The sequence below is a fragment of the Zalophus californianus genome, chromosome 4 (genome assembly GCF_009762305.2).
Source record: "Zalophus californianus isolate mZalCal1 chromosome 4, mZalCal1.pri.v2, whole genome shotgun sequence".
NCBI lineage: Eukaryota > Metazoa > Chordata > Mammalia > Carnivora > Otariidae > Zalophus > Zalophus californianus.
This window is the reverse complement of record NC_045598.1, coordinates 71,056,841-71,083,993: the sequence shown is the minus strand read 5'-3', so window position 1 is coordinate 71,083,993 and position 27,153 is coordinate 71,056,841. Positions and strand designations below refer to the sequence as shown.

The following is a 27,153-nucleotide window of genomic DNA, read 5'->3' as shown; positions in this document are numbered from 1 at the left end:
TGGGCTGTCCACTCTCCGGGGCCATAGTCTGCACCCCTCCCCACTGTTTCCCACAAAGGCATCTGTACTCATTACTGTCACCTACTGGTGATCCTCAGAACTGAGGAAATTCATGTGAAATTAAAATCTTATTTGCATTTGAACAAATAGTATTTAAATAAAGCCCATGAAAGTGTTTGCTTTTTAACAGTCCTCTTAAAATCATTTCTGAAAATAACATGTTGATTTGTTCAATAAACCTTTTCAATAAACTAAGTGTAAACTTTAGTTTTGCTCAAATTGATGACAAATTCTAAATTGAAGAAAGCTTAACTTTACCAGCACTTACCATATTAACTGGTTATAAAGTACTTTGCAATTAAAACTGCTAAAGATAAATGTGAACATAGTTTTTGAAATGTTTAGACTATGTGGACACCTCTCCTTAATTACCTGAGGATGTATGGGATCCGAGAAACTCCAGAAAAGAATCAGTGATGGTTGCAGCAACAGTTTACCAGAAAAGTGGACTCTCTCTTCAAGGGAGAGTCGTGCAGCCACGGACACAGCTATTAGGCCTGATTGAAACACAGTTAGAAGTTAAAATCTGCAGCAACGGTACATAGAGAAATGTTTTTAGGTTTTGCTGCTCAACGTGGTCACTATTCATTTCCATTTTGATAAAACTTGAATAAATACATTCAAAAAGAGACCAAGAGTTCTCCTAGAGTTCTACTAGGTAATACGGTAGCCAGTAGCCACATGTTGCTTATTTAGCCCTTGAAAGGTGGTCAGTACAAACTGAGATGTACTGTTAATATAAAATAAACAATGGACTTCAAAGATTTAGTATGAATTGTGTGTGTGTGTATGTGTGTGTGTGTGTGTGAGAGAGAGAGAGAGAGAGAGAGAGAGAGAGAGAGAGATTGAGAAGGGCCACTGTGGGGGAGAGGAGGAGGAAAAAAGAGGGAAAAGACTTTTTTCTCTTCGTGGTTCCGTCTGCATGTGGTCCAACCTGCAACGGGTCCCCCCTCCCTTGGCTGCTGAGTGATTTAAGGGAGGTGTGTTTCCTCTCTTGTCCAGTAATCAGATAGGAAGAGCATGTGAAGGGAGGGGTGGGGGGCGGGAAAAGGAGCTAGCCTTGGGAGTCCCAACAGGCTGAGGCAAATCCAGATTCAGCACTGCACCGGCTAGGTGACCTGAGCCTGTCACTTCCCTGGCTTGAGCTCTGGTTCTATCCTTGTAGAGACCACAGTGAGGTGCTGGGAGAACACAGGACGGCAGGGGTGCCGAAAATGCTCGGCGGGTGCACTTTGCAGCTGGAAGTGGTCTTACTACAACTGAGAAACTGAGCTAGTTTGTCATTTTACTAGAAAAGCCACAGACTATTTCTGTGCCATCACAAAAGAGAACCACCGTCCTGTTCATCTCACCATAGATGGTCGGATGCCACGAGACGGAGGTGACCATCTTCTCTGTCAGGTTATGGAGGTCCGTAAAGGACTGGTACTCTTTCAGGTGTGTATCGGTTTTGTCTCCAAAGGAGCTTTCTTCTTCTGCCAGGCACTTCCAATCATCAATAAATGTGTTCATGATTTCATTTTGCTGCAGGGCTATTTCAACACTATTTTGTTTAAAAAAGCAAACAAAAAAAAAACCCAAGACGTTGGATTTTACTATTCAATGACAGGTCTTTCAGCAGATTCGCCTTCATTTATATGGAAAGAAAAAAATGTTCTCAATTATATTTGGTAACTGACAATTACCCCCATGTGAAATAAATGACTTAAGAGAAAAAAACCTCATAGCTGTGTGCTACTCAGAACTTCTAGTGCCAGGAGGCTGTTAGCTGATGGCCTGGAGCACCTTCGTGATCTACTCAGGCTTCTAGGCTGAGGATGTGCTCGCCCAGGCCCATAACTGAGCTTGCAGCTGCAGGGACACGGGGCCTGCCCCTCTCTGCCTCCTGCTGGACTCCTCCCACAGGCCGTCTTCCCGCTGGAGTTCCCTGCTGGGGTTGGCCTAGACTTGCTGAAGCTCTCCTTGCCCAATCCTGCTTCCTTTAAAAAAAAAATTTTACACAGCGGGACCCTCAGTAAACCTCTACTTTAAACTCGGTCTCATTCGCTCCCTGAAAACCCCAAACGGACAGAAAAGGCAATTTTCTTAGCCATATTCAGTACTGAATGTTCATATATACTAATTACTATACAAATATATTAGGATTATATATATATATAAGGGTTATGTATTAATCAGGATTAGAATATATATTTATATATTGTATATATAAAATTTAAAATAAAAGATTCTCAAGGGGAGATTTGGAGGTTACAAGTGTGATGTATGTGTGTGTGGTAGTGGTGGTGGTGGTTTTAGTTATCACAGTGCCTGGGAGGTGCTAATGTGTTTAACTATTACTAAACCTGCAATGCATGATACAATCCCTCAAATTAAGAATTATCCTGCTAACAAGGCTAATATTGCCCTTTCAAGAACAATCTGAGTGCTAAGCTCATCTCTTAGTAGCCTAGGGCCCTGACTTGACTGGCCCCTGTCTTTAAAAGTTACTATAAGAGCTCCAAACTCGGTGAATACTTGAAAGTGCTGGGAACCTAGCATGTCTCTCCCAACCTCCCACCCCCAATCACTTGTCCTGTGCATCTCTTCCATTTGGCTGCTCCGGTGTTGTATCCTTTACAATGAACTGGTAGGAGTAAGGAGAGCACTTTCCTGAGTTAAATGAGTCATTCTGGAGAATTATCAAACTGATTTATAACTGGTCAGTCAGAAGCATAGCCCCCCTGGGACTTGAGACTGGCATCTGAAGTTGGGGCAGGCTTGTGGGACTAAGCCCCTTAACTTGTGGAGTCTGCACTAACTCCAGATAGAGAACTCCAGAGAGATAGAGAATTGATGTGGGAGAGGATGCTATTTGGTGTTGGGGGAAAAAACCCTTGTTTGGTACCGGAGGCGGTATCGGGAAGAACTTGAGAGTCCCATTTTCCTGCTTCTTCACATGGTTAGAGACTTTACATATTTAATGAAACTGGTTGTTATAAATGATATGTTGTAGAGACCTGGATTCTCTTTTTTCCCTCTGAAAAGTGAAATTTATTCTGGACTCAAACTCCAAATTCTGTCTTCTTTGTATAGAACAATAGCTGAAATCTCTGCTCACTTTTTCAGCTTCTAGATGCTGGTTGTTCTGGACTCCCCTGGAGTTTCCCCTAAAAATGAGCACTTTAGTCTACAGCCTAGCATCTGATTAGATTTTTTAGGTGGATCTGGGGTCTTGGCTTATCTGGGGCTCCCATCCTTCCATGACTTTCCCCTGACTATTTGGCTATTCTACCACCCACAGACCTGTAAGGCTGCAGGTTTCTGTCATCTGAGCCTCCTATGGATTAAGCACAAATTATAGAAAAAGCACTGCAAACTTGCAAATCTCAACCTTCTCCCCTCTAGTTTCTGCTAACTTTTGGTCACTCTCCTGAGCCTTCAAGTAGTTGTGTTTATGTTTGCGTATAAATACTGTTTTTTACATTTTCTGTTTTCTGTGAGTTTGACTAATTTATTTCACCATTACTCAGTCACTTGCTTATGATACGAAAATGAGGTATATTCTTGAAAGAAGCAGTACCATAAACAAAAAACAAAACAAAAATTGCTGTAAGTTTCTGTCATGTTTATTGCCCCTGTATATGCTTGCTTTGAAAGCTCAGCTCACTCACAAGGCCTCTGGAGCTTTCCCACAATTAGGATGTCACCCAACGTTTTACCCTAGTGATTGAGAGTCCAAATAGCTTGGTTTTTTAATAGGTATGGTAAGCTGAAAGAGTGGTTCTTGAGTATGAATTTCCTCAAATAAGGAAAAAAAACCCTCCTTAGACAATTAAATATAAACTCTAAATATTATAATAGATACTCCTAAGAATGTAATTAAACAGGGTGACCTTTAATACCTCTATTGTTAAGAATTAACACTACCGTCCACTGCTTAATTGGGTACTCTTGGTTAAATTCTTCTTGTATTTTACCTTCCAAACTAGGACCTTGCTACTTAAAGTATGGTCTATGGGCCCCCAGCACCATCATGACCTAGAGTTTGCCAAAAAAGGAGTCACAGACTCCACCCTGAATTTAAGGAATCAGAGTCCGCAGGTTGACAAGATCCCCAGGTGATTCATATGCACGTTTAAACACCCATGAGGGCTAGCTTCACAGCCTGGAGCTTCAAGTAGAAGCATTTGTTAGCTTTTTCAAAATCTTGTGGGGTTTTTGTTTTGTTTTGTTTTGGTTTTTTTTCTGTTTCAGCCTAAATGAGAAAGAAATTCCCAAGAGACAAGCTAAAGCCAGGGCCTTTGATCTGATTTCCTGATTCTTCCCTCTCAGCCTGAACTGGGAACTAATTCACAAAGGAGAAGTGAAGACAGCACCTTTTCTCTGGTTTCCTGTTTCTTTATTTTCCTGCACTCCAGTTTCTGAGGGTGATGAAGTGGAGGCTGGCAAAACCATTGTCTGAGTTAGAGCCTGTAAGCACTTTTTTTTTTTAAAGATTTATTTATTTATTTTGAGAGAGTGAGAATGAGAGAGAGAGAGAGAGTACATGAGAGGGGGGAGGGTTAGAGGGAGAAGCAGGCCTCTTGCTGAGGGAGCCCGATGCGGGACTCGATCCTGGGACTCCAGGATCATGACCTGAGCCGAAGGCAGTCGCTTAACCGACTGAGCCACCCAGGCGCCCAGTACTTTTTTTTTTAAGATTTTATTTATTATTTTTAGAGAGAGATAGGGAGTGAGAGTAGGGGGGAGGGGGCAGTGGGAGAGGGAGGGGGAGAGAATCTCAAGCGGACTCCGAGCTGAGCATGGAGCCTGACTTGGGGCTCGATCCCAGGACCTGGGCTGAAATCAAGAGTCAGACACTTAACCAACTGAGCCATCCAGGTGCTCCTGTAAGTATTTTTTTTTAAGGTTTTTTTTTTTAACTCAAAAACAAATGTTTTTTAGTTGCTTTGAGAATCCCTTGAAGTTCTTCTCTTTCCGTTATCATTTCCTTCTTTTGCAAATACTGCTTCCCTTAGGTTCTTTATGGATAAAATTCTTTAAGAAAGAACTCATTTCTAAAAGGGCACTATTCCCAGATCAAAACCAGCCTTATATTAACTTTTTTTTTAAAAAATTGAATAAGCCTTAAACAGTTTTAGAGTGGGAAACATGGCAGTGCTATATTTGTGGGCTTATTTATTCTTGACCGGTGCTATTATAATTCCTGTGCCAATTTTCCTCTTTTTCTTATAGTTCTGGCTTCTTCTTCCCACATCTTAGAGAGGGAATTATAAAGCTGTTTACTATTCCTCTCTCAGTAAGCATGGTAACTGAAAGGGAAGAATAAAAACCTAGGTCTAAAGTTAATACACCATGTGGATAATTAAGACTTGGCTATAGGCCATTTATGGCTTTGAAATGGATTGTACATAGACTTCTCATTTTTAATATTCTTATCAGGAAAAATTTTAAGGACTAAATTTTGATATGGGGAAACAGAAACCTTAGGTTTTCTTGTTTCTTTCTCATTGCCCCACAGGAAAAACTATAGCATGCTTCCTGTAAATGAGTGGCAAATAGTTATGCACTCTGTTTTTCTGTTTTTGTTGTTTAGTTTTGTAGCCTAAGCAGAAATGCATTTGTCACCAAACAGACAAGAAAATGAGGCTTGCTTCAAAGTCTGAAGTAAACTCACCTGATTTTCATTTCCCCTAATCAACCAGCAGAGTCCACAAAACTGCAACCCCCTTTTTAAAACATTGAACCTCTGGCAATTTCTGGAGGTTTCATGGAATTCTGCCTTGTAGTGTGTCCCCTACCCTTGCCATGAGATATACAGTTTTTCTGCATGTTTAATATCTTCTCCAGAGACCAACTAGTATGGAAATCCTGTGAGGAGAGACTGTGTTCCTGCCTCTGGGTTTCTGGCTCTTTGTTAAAAGCCATTGTGTTCCCTCCGCTCTCCAAGCTTTGATTCCATAGTCATTCTGGTGGCTGGCTCAGGGAAATATCAGGCAAGCTAGCTAAAGTGTATGACGAGTCAGCAAGGGACAGCTGTTGAACAGCTGTTAGTCATCAGGCATTGATGGAACATCTGTCTTTCTTTGTTCCACGTTTACTAAACTTCACAAGAAGCCTTGACCCGGAGTAAACAAAACTATACGTACCTAAAGTATTTTATCTAGTTTAATGCACTCTCTTTGCATCTCTGGTGAATTTTTGAACCAGATTCCCCCCAGACATAGGTAACAACTTTCGAGAGTTGTTGGAATTTTCAGGATATTTAAAAGTCTCAAAGAATTAATGGTGTTTTCTTAAAAATGCAAAAGCTTAATATGGGCTACGTATGAATTCGACCAACAAATTTTTAATTTTGGAAAGAAATGGAAACCAACCTACAGGGTACACCTGGCCGACCTGTCCATCACTGGCTCCACTTCTCTGAACTCTGATGTTGACTTGATGAGACCTTGTCAAGCTCTTCTCTGGTTTAGAAACCCCAGGGTCCTATTAACAGTGTCTGTGTGTGTGTGTATGTGTGCGTGGGGGGGTGTTTCTGAAGACACCTCTCTCTCAGATTCAGTGAGAGTGGCAGCAACACAGGAATTAGGGGCAAGGGATAAGATGTGCAAAGGTACATCTGAATCGAATTCAGGTTATCATTCACAAAGATCATCATCGTCATGATCATCCTCCACACTCCCTTCATCCTCATCTTTGCGGTCCTGTACAAGTTAATGAAGCTAAGAAGGAGAGTAGGGAGTGGGGAACAAAGACTTAAAGAAAAGAACCAGGGTAAATAGATGTTAATTTGCCATTAGGAAAACATCCTCACACACTCAACTGTATACCTCTCGCAGGTGAACACTGGCATGGCCCTAGCTTGGGAGGTCTAGGATGTTGCCTGGCAATAGAAAGGAAAGACTGAGAATGTTGTCACATGCTCATGCATATCTGATAACTCTTCATACTCTCTAATTAGACACCATGGACCAAGTTGCTTTTTAAGACCTATCACTATAGGTACACATACACATTTTATGTTTTATTTTAAAAACTTAATAGACAATTCTTACCTTATACATGTGTTGTTAAGAAAGTCACTCAAAGGCTTTGATTGTCCAAATGTCTCTTTCTCCTCCTCTGATAATTCTCTTGGATAATATTGTGTAATGGCATTTTTGGGATATGTCCTAATATATTAAAAGAAAATCAAATACCAAAAATTAGAACAAAGGGAAGTAAATATAGCTTGTGACAGGTCAAAGGTTTCTTTCTGTAACAGTAACAAGATAGTATTTTTTATTTAAATTCTATATATTGAATTTTTTCTTTATCCTAGATAATTGATATTAACTGCCTTTTTGAAATACTTTGAGTATTTATGTATTTGTTTCCAACATAAGAAGTTCTTATTTTTTAAAATTTTTATTTAGATTTTTTAACTTAAAGAAAAGTTGTAAGAAGGATCTAAGGAACTCTCATACACTCTTCACCCAGATTCATCCGCTGTTAACATTTTGCCACATTTGTTCATCATTCTCTTGCTCTTCATTTCATTAAATCAATGTTTCTTAACCAGTGCAGTCCTACCCCAGCCCCACACCCTGGGAACTTTTGGCCACATCCAGGAACATTTTTGGTTGTCACAACTGGAATGTGCTACTGGCATATAGTGAGTAGAATCCAGGGATGCTGTTTAATACCCTACAATGTACAAGACAGCCTCCCATAAAAGAGAATTATCCAGCCCAAAATGTCAGTAGAGTTGAGATTGAGAAACTCTGCTCTATATATACAAAACTAAAAACAATTTACATTTCAGCAATGATGGCAATGTGATCTCTGGGAGAAAGCTTATTCCATCCAGTCTGCCCTCAGTGCTCACCTGCACCCTTGAACATATCCTGTTGCATTTGGGCATTGGCAGTCTTGCCCGTAAGACCGGGTGAGTTCCTTGATCTTATGGTATGGGGCTATAGAAAGGTCGTGTGTCACAGTCATTAAGAGGATGTACTCTGGTGACACGCTGCCTGGTTTTGAAGCCTGATTTTATCACTAACAAACTTTGTGACCCCAAGCTAATTATTTAACCTCTCTGTGTCTGTTTATTCACCTCTAAATGAAATTCTCAAAGTAGCTGGCTCCTAGAGTCATTGTAAATTGAATGTGTTAATACATGCAAAGCTTTTAAAACAGTGCCTAGCCCATTGTAAGTGCTCAAAAAAGTATTAGGTTGTATTTAATCTGTGTTGGACAAATGTCAGTAAAATGTCTCTGTGAGAAGAAGATATATTAAGTGAAGAGTAATGAAACAAAGCATAAAGAGAGTTTTATGTTTAATAAAGAATTCATTCTTTTTTCTCCTAAGTAGGCCAGTATCAGTAGCATAAAGCAGAGTGCTGGAAAGAAAGAATGTTGGTATTAGAACCAGAGAGACTTGGGTTCAAATTGTAGCTTCACCTCTTAAATTTTAGCACACATTAGTGTCCTCTAGGTAGGATTAAGTAAGAAATTATGTGGCACCTATGGGTTTCATCCAAGAAGCAACATGACTAAATCACTCTAATATTTTCAATGTAATTTGTTTTGTTATTTCTCAGCAGATCTATTTGTTATTGCTTCAGATTTAAATTATGTTCCAAACATTGAGCTTTCATTTTTAACCTGGCTTTGCTTCAGTTTATTTGTAAAATGGGCATAGTGCCTACCTCAGAGGGCAGTTGTGAGAATTGAGTTGCTGCATGCCAAGGGCTTAGAAGAATGCCTAGTGTGTGGTAAGAACACAGTGAACATTTGCTTTCACTGTCAGTCCTCTTTGAACCTCACCTTTGATTTTTTTTTTTTTAACTTCCACCACAATTGTATCTCTCAGCCTCTCCACCCCAGACTAGCTACCCTTCCTGATCTCCTGATGTTGATAAGGAGTACCTTACCATTCTCCCAGCATCCTAGATTTGAACCTTTTGATTCATCTATTTTGTTTCATCTCATGGGTCAAGACCCTCACTTACTTCTCATCTTTTCACTCCATCTGTATAGATACAACTGTCTCTTGGTATGAGTCAGCATTCATTGAGAAGCTACTAAACCTAGAGTCCTCTGGTTTGGGTCCCTGTTGTTGGAAGTTCCCTGTCCTTTTCTGAGTCTACCTCTCGAGTCTACCCTGGCTGACTCGTTCTCATCACTTTTCTGCACCCTGGCAGGATCATAGGAAAAGTCTCTGGCTGGCTTGGCTTAGAAATTTGTCTCAAAGTTTAAGTGTCTTTGGTACTAATGTCTCACCTCTCTCCCTCCTGTCTCAGCTTCTTCTTGGTATTTGTGGATCTCTGGTGTCCTGATTCTCTGTCCAGACTTGACTACTGATCCTGTCTTTCTTTTTTACCTTCTTTAATTCTGGCCTGTCTATTCATCTGCCTCCCATGTTTCTGACCCATTTCTTATTCCGACCCCTGGTATTGATTGATGTGTATGTGCCCTGACTTTATCACTGCATTTTTATGGTTTCTGACTTGTTGGTTTACATAGATTTGAAAAGCATGTTTTATATTTCACTCCACACTGCTGATTCCTGATTCTCCTGGACACTGCATATTTCATAGCCCTCTCCTGACACTGTGAAATCAAGTCAGTCATCTGTTCTGCACATTCTTCTTTAACTCCATCCATCTCTTCCCCCTTCCTTCCTCCATTTCATAAATGTGTGTCAGGAAATATCCTAGGAGTTGAGGATGTGGAAATAAAATAGACGAAGTTCCTGTGTCATGGAGCTTAAATTTTAAGGCAGGGTGGACTCAGAGGTGAGAGAAGAATGACAATGACAAACACATATCAAATGATGATAATAACATGAAGAGAAATAGAGTAAGGGGGTAGATAGCAATGCGGGTTATTGCTTTTATAGATGGCCCCCAACTGATGATGCTTCCACTTGTGATTTTTTTTTAGTTCAGGATGGAGTGAAAGCAATATGCATTCAGTAGAAACTGTACTTTGAATTTTGGATTTGGAATTGTCCTGGGCTAGTGATCTGCGGTACGATCTTCTCTCATGATGCTGGGCAGTGGCAGGGGGCCAGAGCTCCTAGGCAGCCACACGATCATGAGGGTGAACAATCCATTCACCGACAATCATTCTGTACCCACACAACCATCCTGTTTTTCACTTTCAGTATTTAATAAATTACATGAGATATTCAACCCTTTATTATAAAGCAGGTTTGTGTTAGATGATGTGGCCCAACTGTAGGCTAATGTAAGAGGAGCAGCATAGGCAGAGGCAGGAAGACGTGGAAAAGCGGACATTCTGGAAGCTGGAAGCACCCCATGGGGCTGGAGCACAAGAGCTTGTTTCAGACCAGGGTGCCAAGGCTGGAGTGGCAGACAATGCCTTGTCATGGAAGAAGGAGGATCTCGTGCCATCCTCAGGGCTCTGGAGGAGATTTAGGCAATCTGCTTTGATGTGGGAGAGCGATCACTTGGGTGGTGGGATAGAGTGGTTACGAGGCAAAGGTGAGAGACCACAGGGCCCCTGCTCTGAAAGCAGGAGTGTGCTTATTGACGGCATCAGTATTGTCCTATTTCATAGTGTCTACACTCTTACAGACTTGTCTCTCCTTCTCCTGTTGAGCTTTTATTTATTTATGTTTATTTATTTTCCCATTGAGATTTTAAAAGGTATTGTTGAGTATAATTAGATCTGCCTGAATTGCTCTGTGAAGATCTATGTCGTCATTGTCAATCCATTTCTATTTATTATAAAGATCTTTCAAAATAAGCATGGATGTTGCTAGATTTTGCTGTAATTGCCTTTGAAAATATATAACCCCACCGCATACTTACCATCTTGTTTGAGTGCTTGTGTCCTTGACTTTGGGGACTACTTGCATGCCAACATCTTTCTCAAGTTGCTTAAGGGCAAAATGTCTATCTGGGTAGGCTATACATTCAATATAGGCATCTTTTACATTGGAAGCATTTTGGTCACTGAACTTAATTGGCGCTCCAAACTCACTTCGTTTTCGAGAAATCATATATGTAATCTGTAACACATGTGAGCAGGAAAAGTAACAGAATCAAGTTCATGGAAATGTGGATGTTTGGTAGACAGTACTGGTGCTCTGCTCAGATCCTCTCAAATCTTTTTCTTTCTTTTCTTTCTTTCTTTCTTTCTTTCTTTCTTTCTTTCTTTCTTTCTTTCTTTCTTTCTTTTCTTTCTTTCTTTCTTTCTTTCTCTCTCTCTCTCTTTCCTTCCTTCCTTCCTTCTTTCAAAGATTTATTTGAGAGAGAGAGAATGAGAGAGAGCACAAGCAGAGGCAGAGGGAGACACAGCCTCCCCGCTGAGCAGGGAGCCAGATGTGGGGCTCTCCTCCCAGGGCCCTGAGATCATGACCTGAGCCAAAGGCAGGTGCTTAATCAACTGAGCCACCCAGGTGGCCCTCAAATCTCTTTCTATACTTTACTATACTATACCTCTAGCTCTGTGTGCTTTCCATTTTCAGGGCCACCCCCTACCGCTCTTCTGCAGAGCACTGCTCTGGCTACCTGGGAGCACTTTGGTACAAAGGTAAAAAGAATAGGAAGTGACTGGCACTCACCCGTGTTGGACTGGTGGGAGACATGTGTAAGCCCATCTCCTTTGCTTCTCTTTGGGACAACGCAGGTGTCATTTACACTCCAGAGTTCCCCTAGGGGTTCAAGCTAAAGCCTTTTCTCTACTGGCCTTTTGCCTGAGATTGCATCCTTGTAGGACTTCTGCTATGTCCCTGTCCTGCTGCTTTTCCTTTTCTTCTATGGTGCACTTTCATAATAAATCACTCACATACAAATCTTCTCAGGGGCTGCTCTTGGAATGCCACTGTGTCAGTTTCCTCTGGCTGCTGTAACCAACGGTCACAGCCTGGGTGGCTTAAAACAACAGGAATGAAGTCCGAGATCAAGGTGTTGAAGGTTTTGTTCCTTTTAAGGGCTCTCAGGGAGAATCCGTTCCTTGCCTCTCTCCTAGCTTCTGGTGACAGCCAGCAATCCTTGCTGTTCCCTGGCTTGTAGATCCATCACTCCTATTTCTGCTTCCTTCTTCACATGGTGTTCTCCCTATGTCTGTGTGTCTTTGCATGGCCATCTTTTTATAAGGACACCAGTCATACTGGATTAGTGACACCCATTTCCTAATAGGGTCACCTTCTGAGGTACTGGGTATTGGGACTTCAACATATCTCTTTTGGGGAATACAGTTCTACCCTTAATACCCAAATACCCCAAACAACGACCATTCTTCTATCAAAGGAAATACCACATCCCCATTGGCAAACATAGCAAACCTTACAGATCCCTCAGGAATCAGTGTCGTTCAGCAATATAGAGAGGTAAGCACACTGAAGATCATATCCAAGCCTCTGACCTGCTTTGTAGATTCCTTAACCGATTCTTCCGCAATTTCTTTTTCACTGCCCAAAGAAACCCATGGTTTAGAGATAGGTGGCTTATAAATGTATATATCTTCTGGAATATGCTCTTTATATTCTTCCTGTTCTTCTGGTACTTCTGGGGACTAGAGTAAAATAAATAGCACTCTAAAATATATGACCAAAAGTAAGTTATAGCTGCATGTGAATATTTTGCCATAAACTTTATGTTTGTATAAATTAAGCACTTCCTATTTTCTTTATTCTTGGTTCATGTTTTTCAATTAGGAGAAGGAAACTAAGCAAAAGGAAAAAAAAAAAAAGCCCATTTAATTTTTACAACAGCCCCGGAAATAGATACTATTGGTGCCACCATTTTGCAGACAAGTGGTTCAGTAACTTACCCAAAGTCATGGAGGTGGCAAGAGGAGACCCAGGAGTGTGGGACAAAGAGTGGCCAAGAGCAATACTAGTCCCAATTTATTGTTTCTACTCTCAGTGGGACAATAAAAGGCAAATAAGTAGAGTATCTGTTACTCTGAGGTGTTTGATTTAGCTCATCTCTTACCTACTCTAAGTGCTAGAACGTGGTCTAGGTCCCAGGGAAAGAGAACTGAACACAAATAATCCAAACCAGGTATAGGTCTCCCCCAGTGGTATTCCTTCCCTCCGACAATCAACAAAATGCAAGGACTTGGCATCTGCTTACGTTTAAATAGTTTTCTTTGCCCTCTTCAGTTCCAATAAGATAAAAGTTAACTCCATATTTGAAGTCTTTGTCATAAACAACCAGAAGCTCATCTCCAGGATATTCCTATAGGAATATAATCAAAAGAGAAGGTCAGTTTTCATTCACTTTATTCAGATACAAAATTGACATTTTTCTAATCAATCATAAAAGATAACCACCATAGTGCTAATCTATGGCTCATAATCCCAGATTGTAAAATTATTCTATTAACAAAGCTCTTAAAACTCAGTAGGTCTAGGGAAATTTACTACACAATTTTATTTCTAACAGGAAAAAAAGAAGCATTCCTTTTATTTAGTGTTGGCGCTCAGTAGCATGTTTGGAGACAAATCAGACCAAATTTATGAATTAAAAAATTAAAGGATTATGGGAAAATAAGAGTAGATTCCTATTCTAATTGAAAGTGGGCAAGGATAAGCTTTTCTGGGTGTGAAGTAAGAATCAGTCACTGATAGGTGACTTCTTACAGAGGATTATCAAGCAGGATTCCAAAGGAGGTGTGGGCAAGCTAGCATTTGTCCAACGTAACTGGGGCAGGGGGAATGCCACAGATTTGAACTCAACAATCTCTCTGCCTTTTGTTATCATGTACCCGAAACCTCTTGAGGCAGAACTAGAAAATAAAGAGGGATGTTATACTTATCTGGATAACTTTTTTGACTGGATAGAAATCAGATACTGCAGCTCTGTTCTGAAAGTCTGCAAAAATATCTTCTTTTTTGATAAGTTTATAAGGTTGTTCATCTGTGATATCTTCATCTATTCGGCAGTTAAATATTTCCTGGGTCTGGGTAGTTAATACTAAAGGATAAATTTCTGGATGACCTGGGGAAGGCAAAGTAGAATTTGGACATTAAATAAAACCACTTAAAATATTAAGAGGAAAGAGGCAATTGTTTGCTTTAAATAATTGTCTTAGTTAAAATTTTAAAAGGCTTTAAAAATCATTGTTCTTATTTTCTAAGTAAGTATATCCATTACAGAAAATGTCAGAAAAAGATAAAAGGAAGAAAATGACAATTATCTATAATACTACCTCTCAAGAGAGAGCCTCTATTAAGAGTGTGCTCTATTTCCTCTATCTCAAGCTGTCTTCTCATTTTCTTACCGTTTTTATCACCACCAACTTCCACAGTCCCAGTCTCAGCTCTGCATCTACTCCCAAAACTTCCTCCCCCAACTCTCCCTCCCAAGGTCCCGGAGTCCCCTCTCTTCTTCTCCAGACCCGGTACGCCTAGACGTCCTGACATCTTTTCTCTTACTGCTCAGCAGATGTGCTAGCAAGTGGAGAAGTGCATGTGGCCTCTCAGAGTGGAATTTGGGGCTTATTTTCCTACAGAAATATTTACCCCCCCCACCCTAGTGGCTCTATGACACAATTATTCAGGTAATTTGAGGGCAGGGTTAATGACCATACCCATAACGCTGAGTATATGTAGAAATATATTCCAAATTGCAGTCAGTTGGCATAATAAACATTTGGAATACAAGTTGTTCATAAATTAGGGACAAACTGCCATTTTTCTCTCCTTGGGAGTTGGAAATGGGGGAGCTGAGATCCAGACTAAGGTGTCTGCACTACCATGCTATACTTTCTCTCTAATGTGTGGACATAGCAGAGCACAGGAGAGGGTCCTGCTCCTTCCTCACACGTGGTCAGGAGGTGACAGATTACACTCCACAGGATGCAGTCAATGGCAGTTACTGACCTAGTAGCTGATAGAGCAGGAGCCACAGACAGACTCAAGATCTACATAACTCACTCCTCACAATCTTACTGTGTGTACAAGGAAGAGTCCCGTGCCCTACAGACCAGAGCCCTCAATATACATCAATCGCCCTGCATTTTTAAAAATAATTTTTTAGAAGATTTTATTTATTTATTTGACAGAGAGAGAGAGCGAGAAAGCGCAAGCACTAGCAGGGGAAGCGGCAGGCAGAGGGAGAGGGAGAAGCAGGCTCCCCGTGGAGCAGGGAGCCCGATGATGATGCAGGGCTCGATCCCAGGACTCCGGGATCATGACCTGAGCCTAAGGCAGACGTTTAACCAACTGAGCCACCCAGGTGCCCTGATTGCCCTGCATTTTGAAACAGAGCTAATTTAAATAACTCTTATGTATTTCATCTGTACCATTTTTTTTTAAAGATTTTATTTATTTATTAGAGAGAGAGAATGAGAGATAGAGAGCATGAGAGGGAAGAGGGTCAGAGGGAGAAGCAGACTCCCCGCCGAGCAGGGAGCCCGATGTGGGACTCGATCCCGGGACTCCAGGATCATGACCTGAGCCGAAGGCAGTTGCTTAACCAACTGAGCCACCCAGGCGCCCTGTACCATTTTTTTTTTTACATTTTGGTTGCTATTTCCTTTTTAAAAGCAGTTTTATTGAGATATAATTGGCAAACAATAAACTGTATATATTTAAAGTGTACAATTTAAAAATATATGCATATACCCATGAAGCCATGACCACAATTGAGTTAAAGAACACACCCATAATCCCCCAAAGTTTCCTCCTGTCCCCTCCTCCCTGAACCCCTCCCGCACCTCTAAGCAACCACTGATCTGCTTTCTATTATTATAGCTTAGTTCACCTTTTATGGACTATTTATAAATGCAATTACACAGTTTGTATTCTTTCTGTTTGTCTTCTTTTACTCAGCATAATTATTTTGAGATTCATTCATGTTGTTGCATGTAACAAATGGTTCATTCCTTTACATTTCTGACTGGTATTCCATAAAAGAAAAGATCAATTAGGCAAAGATTTCTTAAGATTTATGACTTTGGGTATTGTATCTAGGAAATCTTTGCCTAATCCAAGGTCAAAAAGATTTTTTCCTATGTTTTCTTCCAGAAGTTTTATAATAGTTGGTTTTATATTAAGGTTTATGATCATTTTGAGTTAATTGCTGTATATGATGTGAAGTATAGATTGAAATTCTTTTTTTTTTTTGCATATAGATATAAAATTGTTCCAGCATCATTTGTTGAAAAGACTGTCCTTTCTCCACTGAACTGCCTTTGCGCTTTTTTGAAAATCCATTGACCATATATATGTCAGCCTACTTTGGGATTCTTCATTCTCACTCATTGGTCTATGTCTTTATAATATCTTTTAAAAATAGTAACAACAGTTAGCGTGAACCGTCTTTGTGATGGCTCCACGTAAGGAAGTGTGTGTGTACTAACTAACTTAACCTGCAATAATCTCATAAGGTAGTCTCGCAACCTTGTTTTTCAGACGAGGAAGCAGAGGCTCAGAGAGGTGAAGTCATTTGTGACCACACTGTCATTAAGTGTCATTAAGTGTCATTAATTATGAATTGAGCGAGGTCTAATTCCCAAGCCTGTGCTACTAATCACTCGTGATAAACAGAATAGAGTCCCCCTGAACGTGTCCATGTCCTAATCCCTGAAACCTGTGAATAAATTACCTTATATGATAAAAGAGACTTGCAGATGTGACAAAGTTAGGGAAGCTGAGATGGGGAGATCATTGGGCCCCTGAGCAGGGCCCAAGGTAACCACAATGGTCCTTGTAAGAGGAAGGCAGGAGGGCCGAAGTCAAGGAAGGAGATGTGACAAAGTGGCAGAGGTCAAAGAGAGAAAGATTAGAAAATACTACACTGCTGGCCTTGAAAATAGAGGAAAGTGCCAAGAGTCCATGAACGCAGAGAGCCTTTAGCTGAAAAGGTAAGGAGGTGGACCCTCCCCTCAAAGCCTCCAGAAGGAACCAGCCCTGTTAATACCTTGACTTTGACCCAGTGAAAATAATGTCAGACTCCTGGTTTCCCAAATTGCAAGATAATAAGCCATTTAATTTTTAAGTGTTTTAAGCCACGAAGTTTGTGGTAATTTGCAGCAATAGTCAATTAATACACCATGGATACTCTAACCTGTATTAAAGCATGACTTAGAATTTGGGTAAATTATTTAATTTTGGGAGTCACAGCATCTCCATCTATGTCATGGCCATAATAATGCCTAGTTCACAGAGATAAACTGATGAGAGGAGCGTGCCTGGCACAAAGGTGTTGCTCCATATATGTTAGCTAAATGTAAAAATTACATCTATTTTCTAGAAACCTCTAGACATTGCCCTTTAGACCCTTAGGCAACAGTTTTTTAGTTAGTTTGTCATTCCCTTGGTTCTTGGAAGGAAAGGGAATCCCAGTTCCCTGGGGCATGAGCCACAAGCCCTGAGTGACAATTGACAATGTCAAGACCCCACAGCAAGGAAGTCAGAGGGGTCCTAATGTTGCCCTGGAAGGTCTGGGCGGTAAAGGAGAGATGTTCTAGTATAAGGTAAATCAACACCTACTTTCAAGTCTCACTACAACATACTGAGGTTTTGGGGTTTTTTTCTCCTTAAATAAATAGACATCTATTTTTCATCCCATTTACTTTCTGCAGAAATATCTCCATCAGGCCCCATTCTCAGGTTCATGGATTTTCTTGCCAGTCAACTCATTTAGTCAAGACATATTTATTGAGCAGCTACTATGTAAAATCATGGTGTTGGTACTAGGGTTAGATTATCTAGAGGGGGAGACAGACATTAAACAGACAAATACACTCAGAAGTACAGAAGTACAAATCATCACAAGTGCTATTTGGAGAAAACAGGGTGAAAGGTAGAACTTAGAACTAAGGAGAGTGGGAGTGGCGGTGGTCTCTTAGACGAGAAGAATAGGGAAAGCCATTTTTTCATTCATTTATTCAACAAATCAATCAACAAATATTTGCTGAGTGCTTATTATGTGTCCAGATCTCTTCTAGGCATTGGAGTACAGTGGTGTACAAGGGAGTTTCTGTTCCCAGGGAGTACACGTGTGCATGTGCATGTGTGTGAGTGAGAGTGAGTGGGCACAACGGCCAGCCAGGTATGTGTGAAAGTAGATTATAAATGCATAAAGAAATAAATACAATCTTCAATATTCATGGATTTTGTATTTGCAGATTCACTTGCTAAAACTTATTTGTAACCCTGTGCTCACTTTGGCAGCACATATACGAAGATTGGGATGATAAGAGAAGATTAGCATGCCCCCCGCCCCTGTGCAAGGGTGACACACAGACTTGTGAAGCATTCCATATTTAAAAAACAAAACAAAACAAAAATGTGTAACCCCAACATCAGTAGTCACGGTGCTTTTACCACCATCAGTGGCCATGCTTACAGTGGCAAAAAGTCTTAAGTGCCCAATGTGTACGTTCCCAGCTGAGGTCAAACAAGGTGATGCTCTCCATCTTGTATCAGCCCTCAAACCGTAAACGAGTGTCCTTCCCACTATTTAGTGCCACGTTTTTCACATTTTTGTACTTTTTCCGTTGGTGATTTTGCCAGTTAAAATGGTCCCTAAGCATAGTGCTGAAGTGCTGTCTAGCATTCCTAAATGCAAGAAGGCTGGGATGCGCCTTATGGAGAAAATATGGGTCTTAGAAAAGCATCGTTTAGACATGAGTTATAGTGCCGTTGGCCATGAGTTCAATGTTAATGAATCAACAATATATATCAAATAAGGTGTCTTTAAACAGAAACACACATAAAACAAGTTTATGTATTGATTGGCTAATGAAAATGTGACCAGAGGCTCAAAGGAACCTAACTCTGTATTTACCCTAGGAAAAATAGCTCAGTATTTGCTAAGTCAGTGTTTGCAGCAACTGTATAGAACTTCCAAGAAAAACAAGAATTGACTGTACTTTAATTTCAGAATTAGGGTAAGTGCTATGAAGGCAGTAAAATGGTACTAGGTGAAGGAGAGGTTAAGGAAGTCCTCTTGCAGAGGTGGGACTGGAGTCTAGATCTGAATGTTGAAAAAGAGATAGATACATAAAATCTGGGGGAAGCTCTATCCAGGTATCAGGAGTAGCAAGAGCAAAGACCCTGAGGCAGGAATAACTTTGATGTGCTCTGTGTTAAGCAAGGCTGGTGAGCTCTAGGTTGGGGTGGGGGGGCCGGGGGGGGAGAGGAGAGAGACAGAGACAGAGAGAGATAAAGAAAGGAAGGCAGAACCAGGACTGGTATAATGGCAAAGTAAAGCCATGAGAGAGTTTAAGCAGGAAAGACACATGACCAGGTGGTGTGCAGAATAGATTGAAGGAGAGTGGGTGGAAGCAGTGATACCAGTTGGGGGCTAAGGAACTAACCCAGATGAGAGGTGTGGAGGTCTGGACTAAGGTTGCGGATGTGGACATAAGGTGAAGTGGATGGGATATATTTTGGAGGTGGAATGGTTTCAGTGGGGATGGGGAGGTGTTAAAGGGAGATAGGTGTGAAAGAGGACTTTCAGGTTTTTGAGTGGTATATTCATTAATTCAATAAAGTATTTGGTGGGCAGTGTGCCCTGTTCCGGTGCCATTTACTGTCAGCTGACATCCCCCTGCCATCTCCACTATCCCTCTACCACCCTGGACCAAGCCACCACCTTCTCTTTCCTAGGTTCCTGCAGTAGCTTTCTCTCTGGTCTCTGCTTCTGTCCCTGAAGTTCTCAGCTAGGTAGCCAGGGTGACACTTTCAAAACAAGTCAGATCCCATCACTCCTCTGCTTAAATACCTCTTGAGTCACCTCCATCCTAGATGACTCAAAGTCAGAGCCCTTACAACAGCCTACAAGGCTTTTAGATCTTCCTCCTCCCCAACCCTCACTGTTTCCTCTCTGTCTCTAAACATGAAGGGCATCACCTAAGTCCAATCTAAGAGGAAAGTTTCAACAACAACCAAAACAAAAGATCCTATTGGCATAAGAGTATTTAGCCTCTAAAAGTAGGAGAAATATTAACTTGGTTGTCTAAGTTCTAGTTTATTTGCTTAAAAATTAGCCTCTTTACTTGAAATACTTGAATCTTACCATGAGGTACAGATAAATATTGCTCACAAGCCAGAGTCTTAAAAATATTATTCTAATGAAAGTAATAACTTGCAGACTAACGACACTTTCTAATCTCTTCCATAACCATACCCTGTTAGATTTGTGAGAGACTGCTTGGTTCAAGTCTATTTCTCAGTTTGAAATTCTCTCTTCCACTCTTTTTATTCTTTTTTCAAAATTTTTCACTTTATATTCTAAATGATATAATGTAATTTTAGCCCATGTACATCTTGATCAATCACTTCAATTTGTATTTTTGTTTGCTCATTGCATATTAAAATATTATAAAACTGGGGTCATAAATTCTAAATTATATTTCCACTTACCCATTCTCTCCATATTTATAGGTTCTGTTTCTTCCCTATCTAGAATATAATAAAATGATGTCACATTTACATTTTTGAATCAAATAAACATTACAGTTTATTACAGTCTTTTACCAGCCTCAAAGCACAAAACATAAACAAATATACAATGAAGATTTAAACTATTTTATGCATGATTAAATGGAATTTAAATAATTATCTTTTTTTCACAGAATTATCTCTTAGTGATACATTTGCTATGGCATTCATTATATGACATTTAACAGGTATTATAATGAAATGAATAAAAAATAATAAATCTCCATACTTTAAATTCCATTTGTGGTTGACTTTATGACAGCAAAACTATTTCATTATTTGATACATTAAACCACAGCCATTTTGGTGGCTAATATATATACAAATACTAGATCCATAAAAATCCCATTAATGAGAAAACAGTCCTACCAGGTAACGTTTGTTTGGTTTTGCCCCATTTTGGTTTTTTTCGGCCAGCTGAGCTCTTTTGTTTTTGAGATTTTGGAGCCATGGTTCTGACTTAGGCTGCATAAAGAGAGAATGTCATTAGTAAATTCTGTGTTACAGGTTCAAATAATAAGCATTATCATTTAGCAAAACATAAGAATATGTTTTCTAAGCCTTGCCTTTGGTTACGGCGACATGCGTCTTCATAGAATGGGTGTTCTGTGACCAAAGGTTTATCACAACAACAATCTTACTGATAAGATCTTACCATTTTGGTGGAGCCTTTCAGCTGAAGCACACAGAAGCCACCTGCCAACCCTTCGAAGTTTCAGCCATAGGGTCTGCCGTGGAAGCAGGACAGAGGACACTGGATCCCCAGCCTCTTGGGGCTGTTCCCATCCCAGGGAGTTGCTGTCTGCTGCCCCATGCCCAGCTCCCCAGCAGCTGCCCCAGCAACAAAGACAGGCTGGACGTCCACAGGCAGGCACAGGCCCAGAACATGCATATATGTACATAATTTTTTAAAGTTAACATAATTTACATAGTACTTGTGTCCATGTACATGTGTCCATGTAACCACTGTGTCCTTATTTGTGCTGTCAGAGTGCCTCCAGAAGTTTTCTGTGGAACTGTTCATCAGTTTTGGCTGAGGTCATTTGTTATCACATCGAGTCCTTGTCATCTCCATGGTCACCCCTGTCTCATCTTGTTAGAGGGTTAGGAGTGTGATTTCAGGCATCTGAGCAGCAAGGTTGAAAAATAGACTCTGCCTTTTACCAGCTGAGTGATGCTTGGCAAATTACATACCTTCGGAGTCTCAGTTTATTCATGTTTAAAGGGGACGATAATAATCAAACCTATCTCACAAGATGGTTGCGATGATTTAATGAAATAAAGTATCGTCCTCAACTCAGTCATGACAGACTGGTTGCCTCATTTTTTTAAAACGATTTATTTATTTGAGAGAGAGAAAGCACGAGGGTAGGGGCAGAGGGAGAGGGAGAGACAGAATCTCAAGCAGACTCTGCACTGAGTGTAGAGCCTGATGTGGGGCTTGATCTCACCACCCTGAGATCACGACCTGAGCCGAAACCAAGAGTCAGATGCTCAAACAATTGCGCCACCCAGGTGCCCCTGGTTGCCTCATTTTAATAACCCAATATAGATTGAAAATTATTTCATAGTCCACAGTCAGAATATCCTGACTTTCATTTTATGCTTCATCCCTTGATTACTAAATCTGGACCAAAGTGTGTGGGGGATGTGTTTGTGATCTACATTTTTTACATGTATTTTTTCCAAAGGTAATAATGATAGCTCATGTTTGTTGAGTGTTTACTATGTGCCAGACACAGTCCTAAGTACTTCACATGTATTTTTTTATTTAATTTGAGCTAACCTTTTAGATAAGCATTTTATGAATATTTTTATCCTCATCCCCATTTTATATGGTAAAAACAGAGGCCAGGAAACTTGCATGAGGGGATACACAAAGTGTGAGTAGAGTCAGGGTGTGAGCCCACCCAGTCTGGCCCCAATGCTCACACTTGTAATCTTTGTACAAGACTGTCCCTTGGCTTTCAGTGGTAACTGTTCACTGTGTTTCATTACAAATGAAATTATTTAAAATCATTGTCTTTACCTAGAAAGGTAGGATTTTATGATTTATTCAGCATTTTATGATTCTGACATTTGGGAATTTCTCCTTTTTAAATATCCTGCAATGAATGGCTCTGACCCAACTTTCCAGCCTGTCAAGCATCCTCCAGCCCTCCTCTCAGCCTTCAAATATTGGACCTAGTCCTTTTCTCAGAAAATTCTTTTATCAATGTACCCCTCTCCATATTCTATTTCAGCTGCATTTGACTTAAAACACTCAAAACACTCTGGGCACCAGCTGGACTCGCCCTACCCCCATATACACACGTACCTTCACCACCACCACCACTAGTCATTCCACAAATATTTACTGAGCAATTTTGAGGCACCAGAGGCTGTCCTAGCTGTTAGGAATATAGCAGTGAACAAAATAGGCAAAACCCTTGCCCTGCTAGAGCTTACATTCTAGAGGGGAGACAGTTCCGGGGCAGGAATATGCTTGGCACATTTAAGAGAACAGCAGGAAGGTCATGATGGCTGGAGCAGAGTGAATAAGGGGACTAGGGGATGAAGTTGGTCAGAGAGCTCATGAGGGTATATATTAGTCAGCTCTGCTAGGGTAATAAATGTCCTGCAAATCTCAGTAACATACAACAACGAATGTTTATTTCTTCTAATGTTTTGTACTGTGATTGTGAGTGGGCCACTGCTTCAGGCCTTATTCTGGGACTCAGCCTGGAGAAGCAGCCCCTATTTGACAGCCCCCACTTCCGTGGTGGAGTAAAAAGCGAGAGAGCTACCAGAACTGTGTAATGCCTCCTCCATCTTCTCCGTGGCACGGGCATACAGTCCTTTCTGCTTATATTCCATAGGCCCAAGCAAGTCACATGGCCAGTCCTGCTAATGGGGGAGGAACACCTTCTTCCTTGGCAGTGGGTGGGAACGTATGATCCTTGTGCAGGGAAGGGAGGTAAGAGTTGGGAATAAAATCGTTGCGGACGAGTATATAATATGCCACAAGGGGACTAGGTCATGTGTAAGGATGTGGGCTTTTACTCTGAAGGAGGGGGGAGCCATTGGATGGTTTTGAGCTGAGGAGTTACTGGACTTGATCTGACTTCCTATGGCCAGTGTAGTGAAGCCTGCAGTGAGGAAAGAGCTGAAGCAGGGACTCCAGCTGGGAGACATTCGGTAGTCCAAGGGGGAGGTGAGTGTGGAATGGAAAAAGTGGTTGGATTCTGCATATGCTGTGTAAGCCAAGGTGATAGGATTTGCTGATGACTTGGATGTAGGGTCTGACAGAAAAAACAGGACCAAGGAGGACTTCAACAGGTTTTACCTAAGGACTTGAAAGCATGGGGTTGCTATTTATTGAGATGGGGATCCCAGGGAAAGAGCAGACTTGAAAGGGAAAGTCAAAAATTCAATTGAAGGCATGTGAAGTTAGACTGTACAGTAGGTAGCAAACTCCAGAACTGGCACAGTGTACATGCTAAAAAAAAAAAAAAGAATTAATGACTCCTTGGTGTCCCCTTTCCTTCTGCCATTCTTAGCTTATACATTTCCAGTCTGAGCAAAAGTCTTTTGCTTAAGGTCTGTGGAATCACCGGCATGCATGCTGTTTTCATTTTCTATTGCTGCTCCAACAAATTACCAGAAATTCAGTGTCTCAACACAGATTCATTCTCTAATGATTCTGTAGTTCAGAAGTCTGACTTGGCTCTCACTGGGCTAAAAACCAAGCTGTCAGCAAGGTGTCAACAAGGCTGTGTTCCATTCTTTCTAGAGTTCTAAGGGAGAATCTGTTTCCTTGCCTTTTCGTACTTGAGGCCACGAACATTTCTTGGCTTGTGGGCCCTCTTCCTCCATCTTCAAACAACCCAACAACAGTGGGTTAGATCTTTCTCACAGAATATACTCTGACCTTCTCTTCTTATTTCCACTTCCACTTTTTAAGGACCCTTGAGATTACACTGGGGCCCACCGAGATAATATAGGATACACTCCCTATTTTATTTATGGTCAGCTGATTAGCAATTTTAATTTCATCTGCAACTTTAATTCCTGTTTGCTATATATGTTAACATATTTACAGTTTCCAAAGATTAGGAGGTGCTGCATTGGTGTTCAGTTTGAATATATAGGTATCAATCTAACACAATCACCCCAAGAAATAGTCAAAGTAATCACATGTACCCAGTTCTTTTCAAAGGCTGCTATAAAATGATTTGTGGGTAATCTGGTTCCATTTCCAAAATTCAGGGGAAAACAAAGTCCATTTTCCACCAGTACGTTGGAAAACAAAATTGGAATAAACATTAAATGTGTGCTTCCTTATTAGAATAGCTCACTTACTATTTTCACAAATATTAATCCCTATGTCTAAAATGTTGACTAGTGACTGAGGAAAAAGGAAGACCATGTTGTTCTACAGCTTTTAGAGGTCCCAATTATTCTTTTTTTTTTTCTTTTTCTTTTCTTTTTTTTTATTTTTCAGTTTGGCTCTGATGTGCTGAGGTATGGATTTCTTCTTATTTATCCTGCTTGAGATATGTTGGGATTCTTGAATTTGTAAATTCATGTCTTTTTTAAAAAATTTTTTATTGTTATGTTAATCACCATATATTACATCATTTGTTTTGGTGTACTGTTCCATGATTAATTGTTTGTTCATAACACCCAGTGCTCCATGCAGAATGTGCCCTCTTTAATACCCATCACCAGGCTAACCCATCCCCCTACCCTCCTCCCCTCTAGAACCCTCAGTTTGTTTTTCAGAGTCCATCATCTCTCCTGGTTCGTCTCCCCCTCTGACTTACTCCCCTTCATTCTTCCTCTCCTGCTATCTTCTTCTTTTTCTTTTTTCTTAAAATATGTTGCGTTATTTGTTTCAGAAGTACAGATCTGTGATTCAACAGTCTTACACAATTCACAGCGCTCACCATAGCACATACCCTCCCCAGTGTCTATCACCCAGCCACCCCATCCCTCCCACCGCCCACCACTCCAGTAATACTCAGTTTGTTCCTGAGATTAAGAATTCCTCATATCAGTGAGGTCATATGATACATGTCTTTCTCTGATTGACTTATTTCACTCAGCATAACCCCCTCTAGTTCCATCCACGTCGTTGCAAATGGCAAGATCTCATTCCTTTTGATGGCTGCATAATATTCCATTGTGTATATATACCACATCTTCTTTATCCATTCATCTGTCGATGGATATATTGGCTCTTTCCACAGTTTGGCTATTGTGGTCCCAATTATTCTTAATTAAAAGCACAGTATTTAAGTTGCTAGGCATCACAGATGTAAAAACTCATTAGCTGAGGTCAGCCTGGTAAATATAGTCTAAACTGAAAAGAAAATGATTACTTTGGAAGTAGCTACTTTACATTGTATTTGTGTTTCAGGCAAAATTTCATAGTTTATTTTAGTAACTTCAAATAATAGAAACCCTACCAATATCCTGTGTCTAGAAAATAAATCACTTTTAATTGAAGATATCTAGATCAAATGAATAATGTACTCTATGGAATTTCAGTAAACCCACTTATTTATTCACCGTTTATTTTTTATGCTGATTTTCTTTGAAAAAGCAAATCCCAAATGAAAGACGTTGCTTTAAAATTACAGCAGGTCTTACTAAGATTTTTTTTCATAAAATCAATTGCATATTTCATGCCGTGAATGTGCTATATTTTCCAAATCTTTTCCCTACTAAAAGGTCATACAAATTTTTCAGTACAGATATCATTTTATTCATTCATTTATTTATTTTATTTTTAAAGATTTATTTGAGAGAAAGAGTGTGGGGGGAGGGAGGAGAGGTGCAGAGGGGGAGAATCCCAAGTAGGCTCTGTGCCCAGCATGGAGCCGGACACGGGGCTCAGTCCCACCACCCTGAGATCATGACTGGAGCTGAAATCCAGAGGTGGATGCTTAACAGACTGAGCCACCCAGGCGCCCCCAGACATCACTTTATTAAGATGTCTCTGAAATACATTTTTCCTGTTCTCAACTCTTATTATTAAGAGCAGAAGAGATGCTTCATCTATCCCTAGAAAAGGGTTAGCCTCCTCCAGTAGCTTGTATTACATTTGGTTTTCAAAGCCACTATAATTGATTGAATTTCAAAACAGAATGTGTGAACTATAATCCTGATAAATATTTAAGCATTCCATTTAAATATTTTTGATATTAAAACCACTTATATTCTTTGTAAATTAATCCACCCATTCCAGAATATCTTTTTACTACCAGTGTACCAAAGGACACATTTTTTACCTTCCTTGTTAGGAACAAAGGCATTAGGGAGTGATAAGAGAAGCAAGTGTTGAGTAGGTCCTCCATGTAACAGTTCAAAACCTGTGATGGCACGCCACTGATTCTGAGGACACTGCATTCAGAGCTGTCTCTGACCTGGTTCCAAACTAACTTCCAAGACTTGTTCATGACTGTATCTTTTTATGATGCTTCTATTATTCAGGAGGGTAACTACTACAGGTGAAGGGATAGTGACCAGTGATAACTGACATAATGCAGCGATTTAAACGGTTATTAAGCTCCCTCTCTTCACTCTATTCCACTGTAATCCATGACACTTGTTTACACATTCTCTTTTGTTTCCTGTGTGGATGTGTGGCTTATGCCCAGCCATGAGATTTTTAATTCTGAGAAGACCTGTGGCACTGGCGCCTTCTCTTC

The 27,153-nt window shown here is 40.4% G+C and overlaps 1 protein-coding gene and 1 non-coding gene across 5 annotated transcripts in view; one reads left to right on the top strand and one right to left on the bottom strand.

Annotated features, from left to right (window-relative positions):
* Positions 1 to 27,153, bottom strand: part of DNAI3 (dynein axonemal intermediate chain 3) — a 72,043-nt gene that overhangs the window by 43,542 nt on the left and 1,348 nt on the right. For 2 of the 4 annotated variants that reach the window (XM_027614454.1, XM_027614462.1), the window contains exons 2-10: positions 20,828 to 20,923; positions 20,381 to 20,419; positions 13,822 to 14,003; positions 13,137 to 13,241; positions 12,424 to 12,573; positions 10,866 to 11,065; positions 7,101 to 7,217; positions 1,413 to 1,603; positions 433 to 557 (exon numbers count right to left, since the gene is read on the bottom strand). In XM_027614454.1, coding sequence (XP_027470255.1) covers positions 433 to 557; positions 1,413 to 1,603; positions 7,101 to 7,217; positions 10,866 to 11,065; positions 12,424 to 12,573; positions 13,137 to 13,241; positions 13,822 to 14,003; positions 20,381 to 20,419; positions 20,828 to 20,909 — 1,191 coding nt within the window. In that variant the 5' untranslated portion in view covers positions 20,910 to 20,923. Of the gene's footprint in view, positions 1 to 432; positions 558 to 1,412; positions 1,604 to 7,100; positions 7,218 to 10,865; positions 11,066 to 11,620; positions 12,574 to 13,136; positions 13,242 to 13,821; positions 14,004 to 20,380; positions 20,420 to 20,827; positions 20,924 to 27,153 lie in introns of those variants that run through there. The other 2 variants (XM_027614479.1, XM_027614469.1) reach the window with 2 other exon arrangements.
* LOC113917451 lies at positions 18,169 to 18,280 on the top strand. Its single transcript, XR_003518236.1, has one exon. It is a non-coding gene; the product is annotated as a U6 spliceosomal RNA (small nuclear RNA).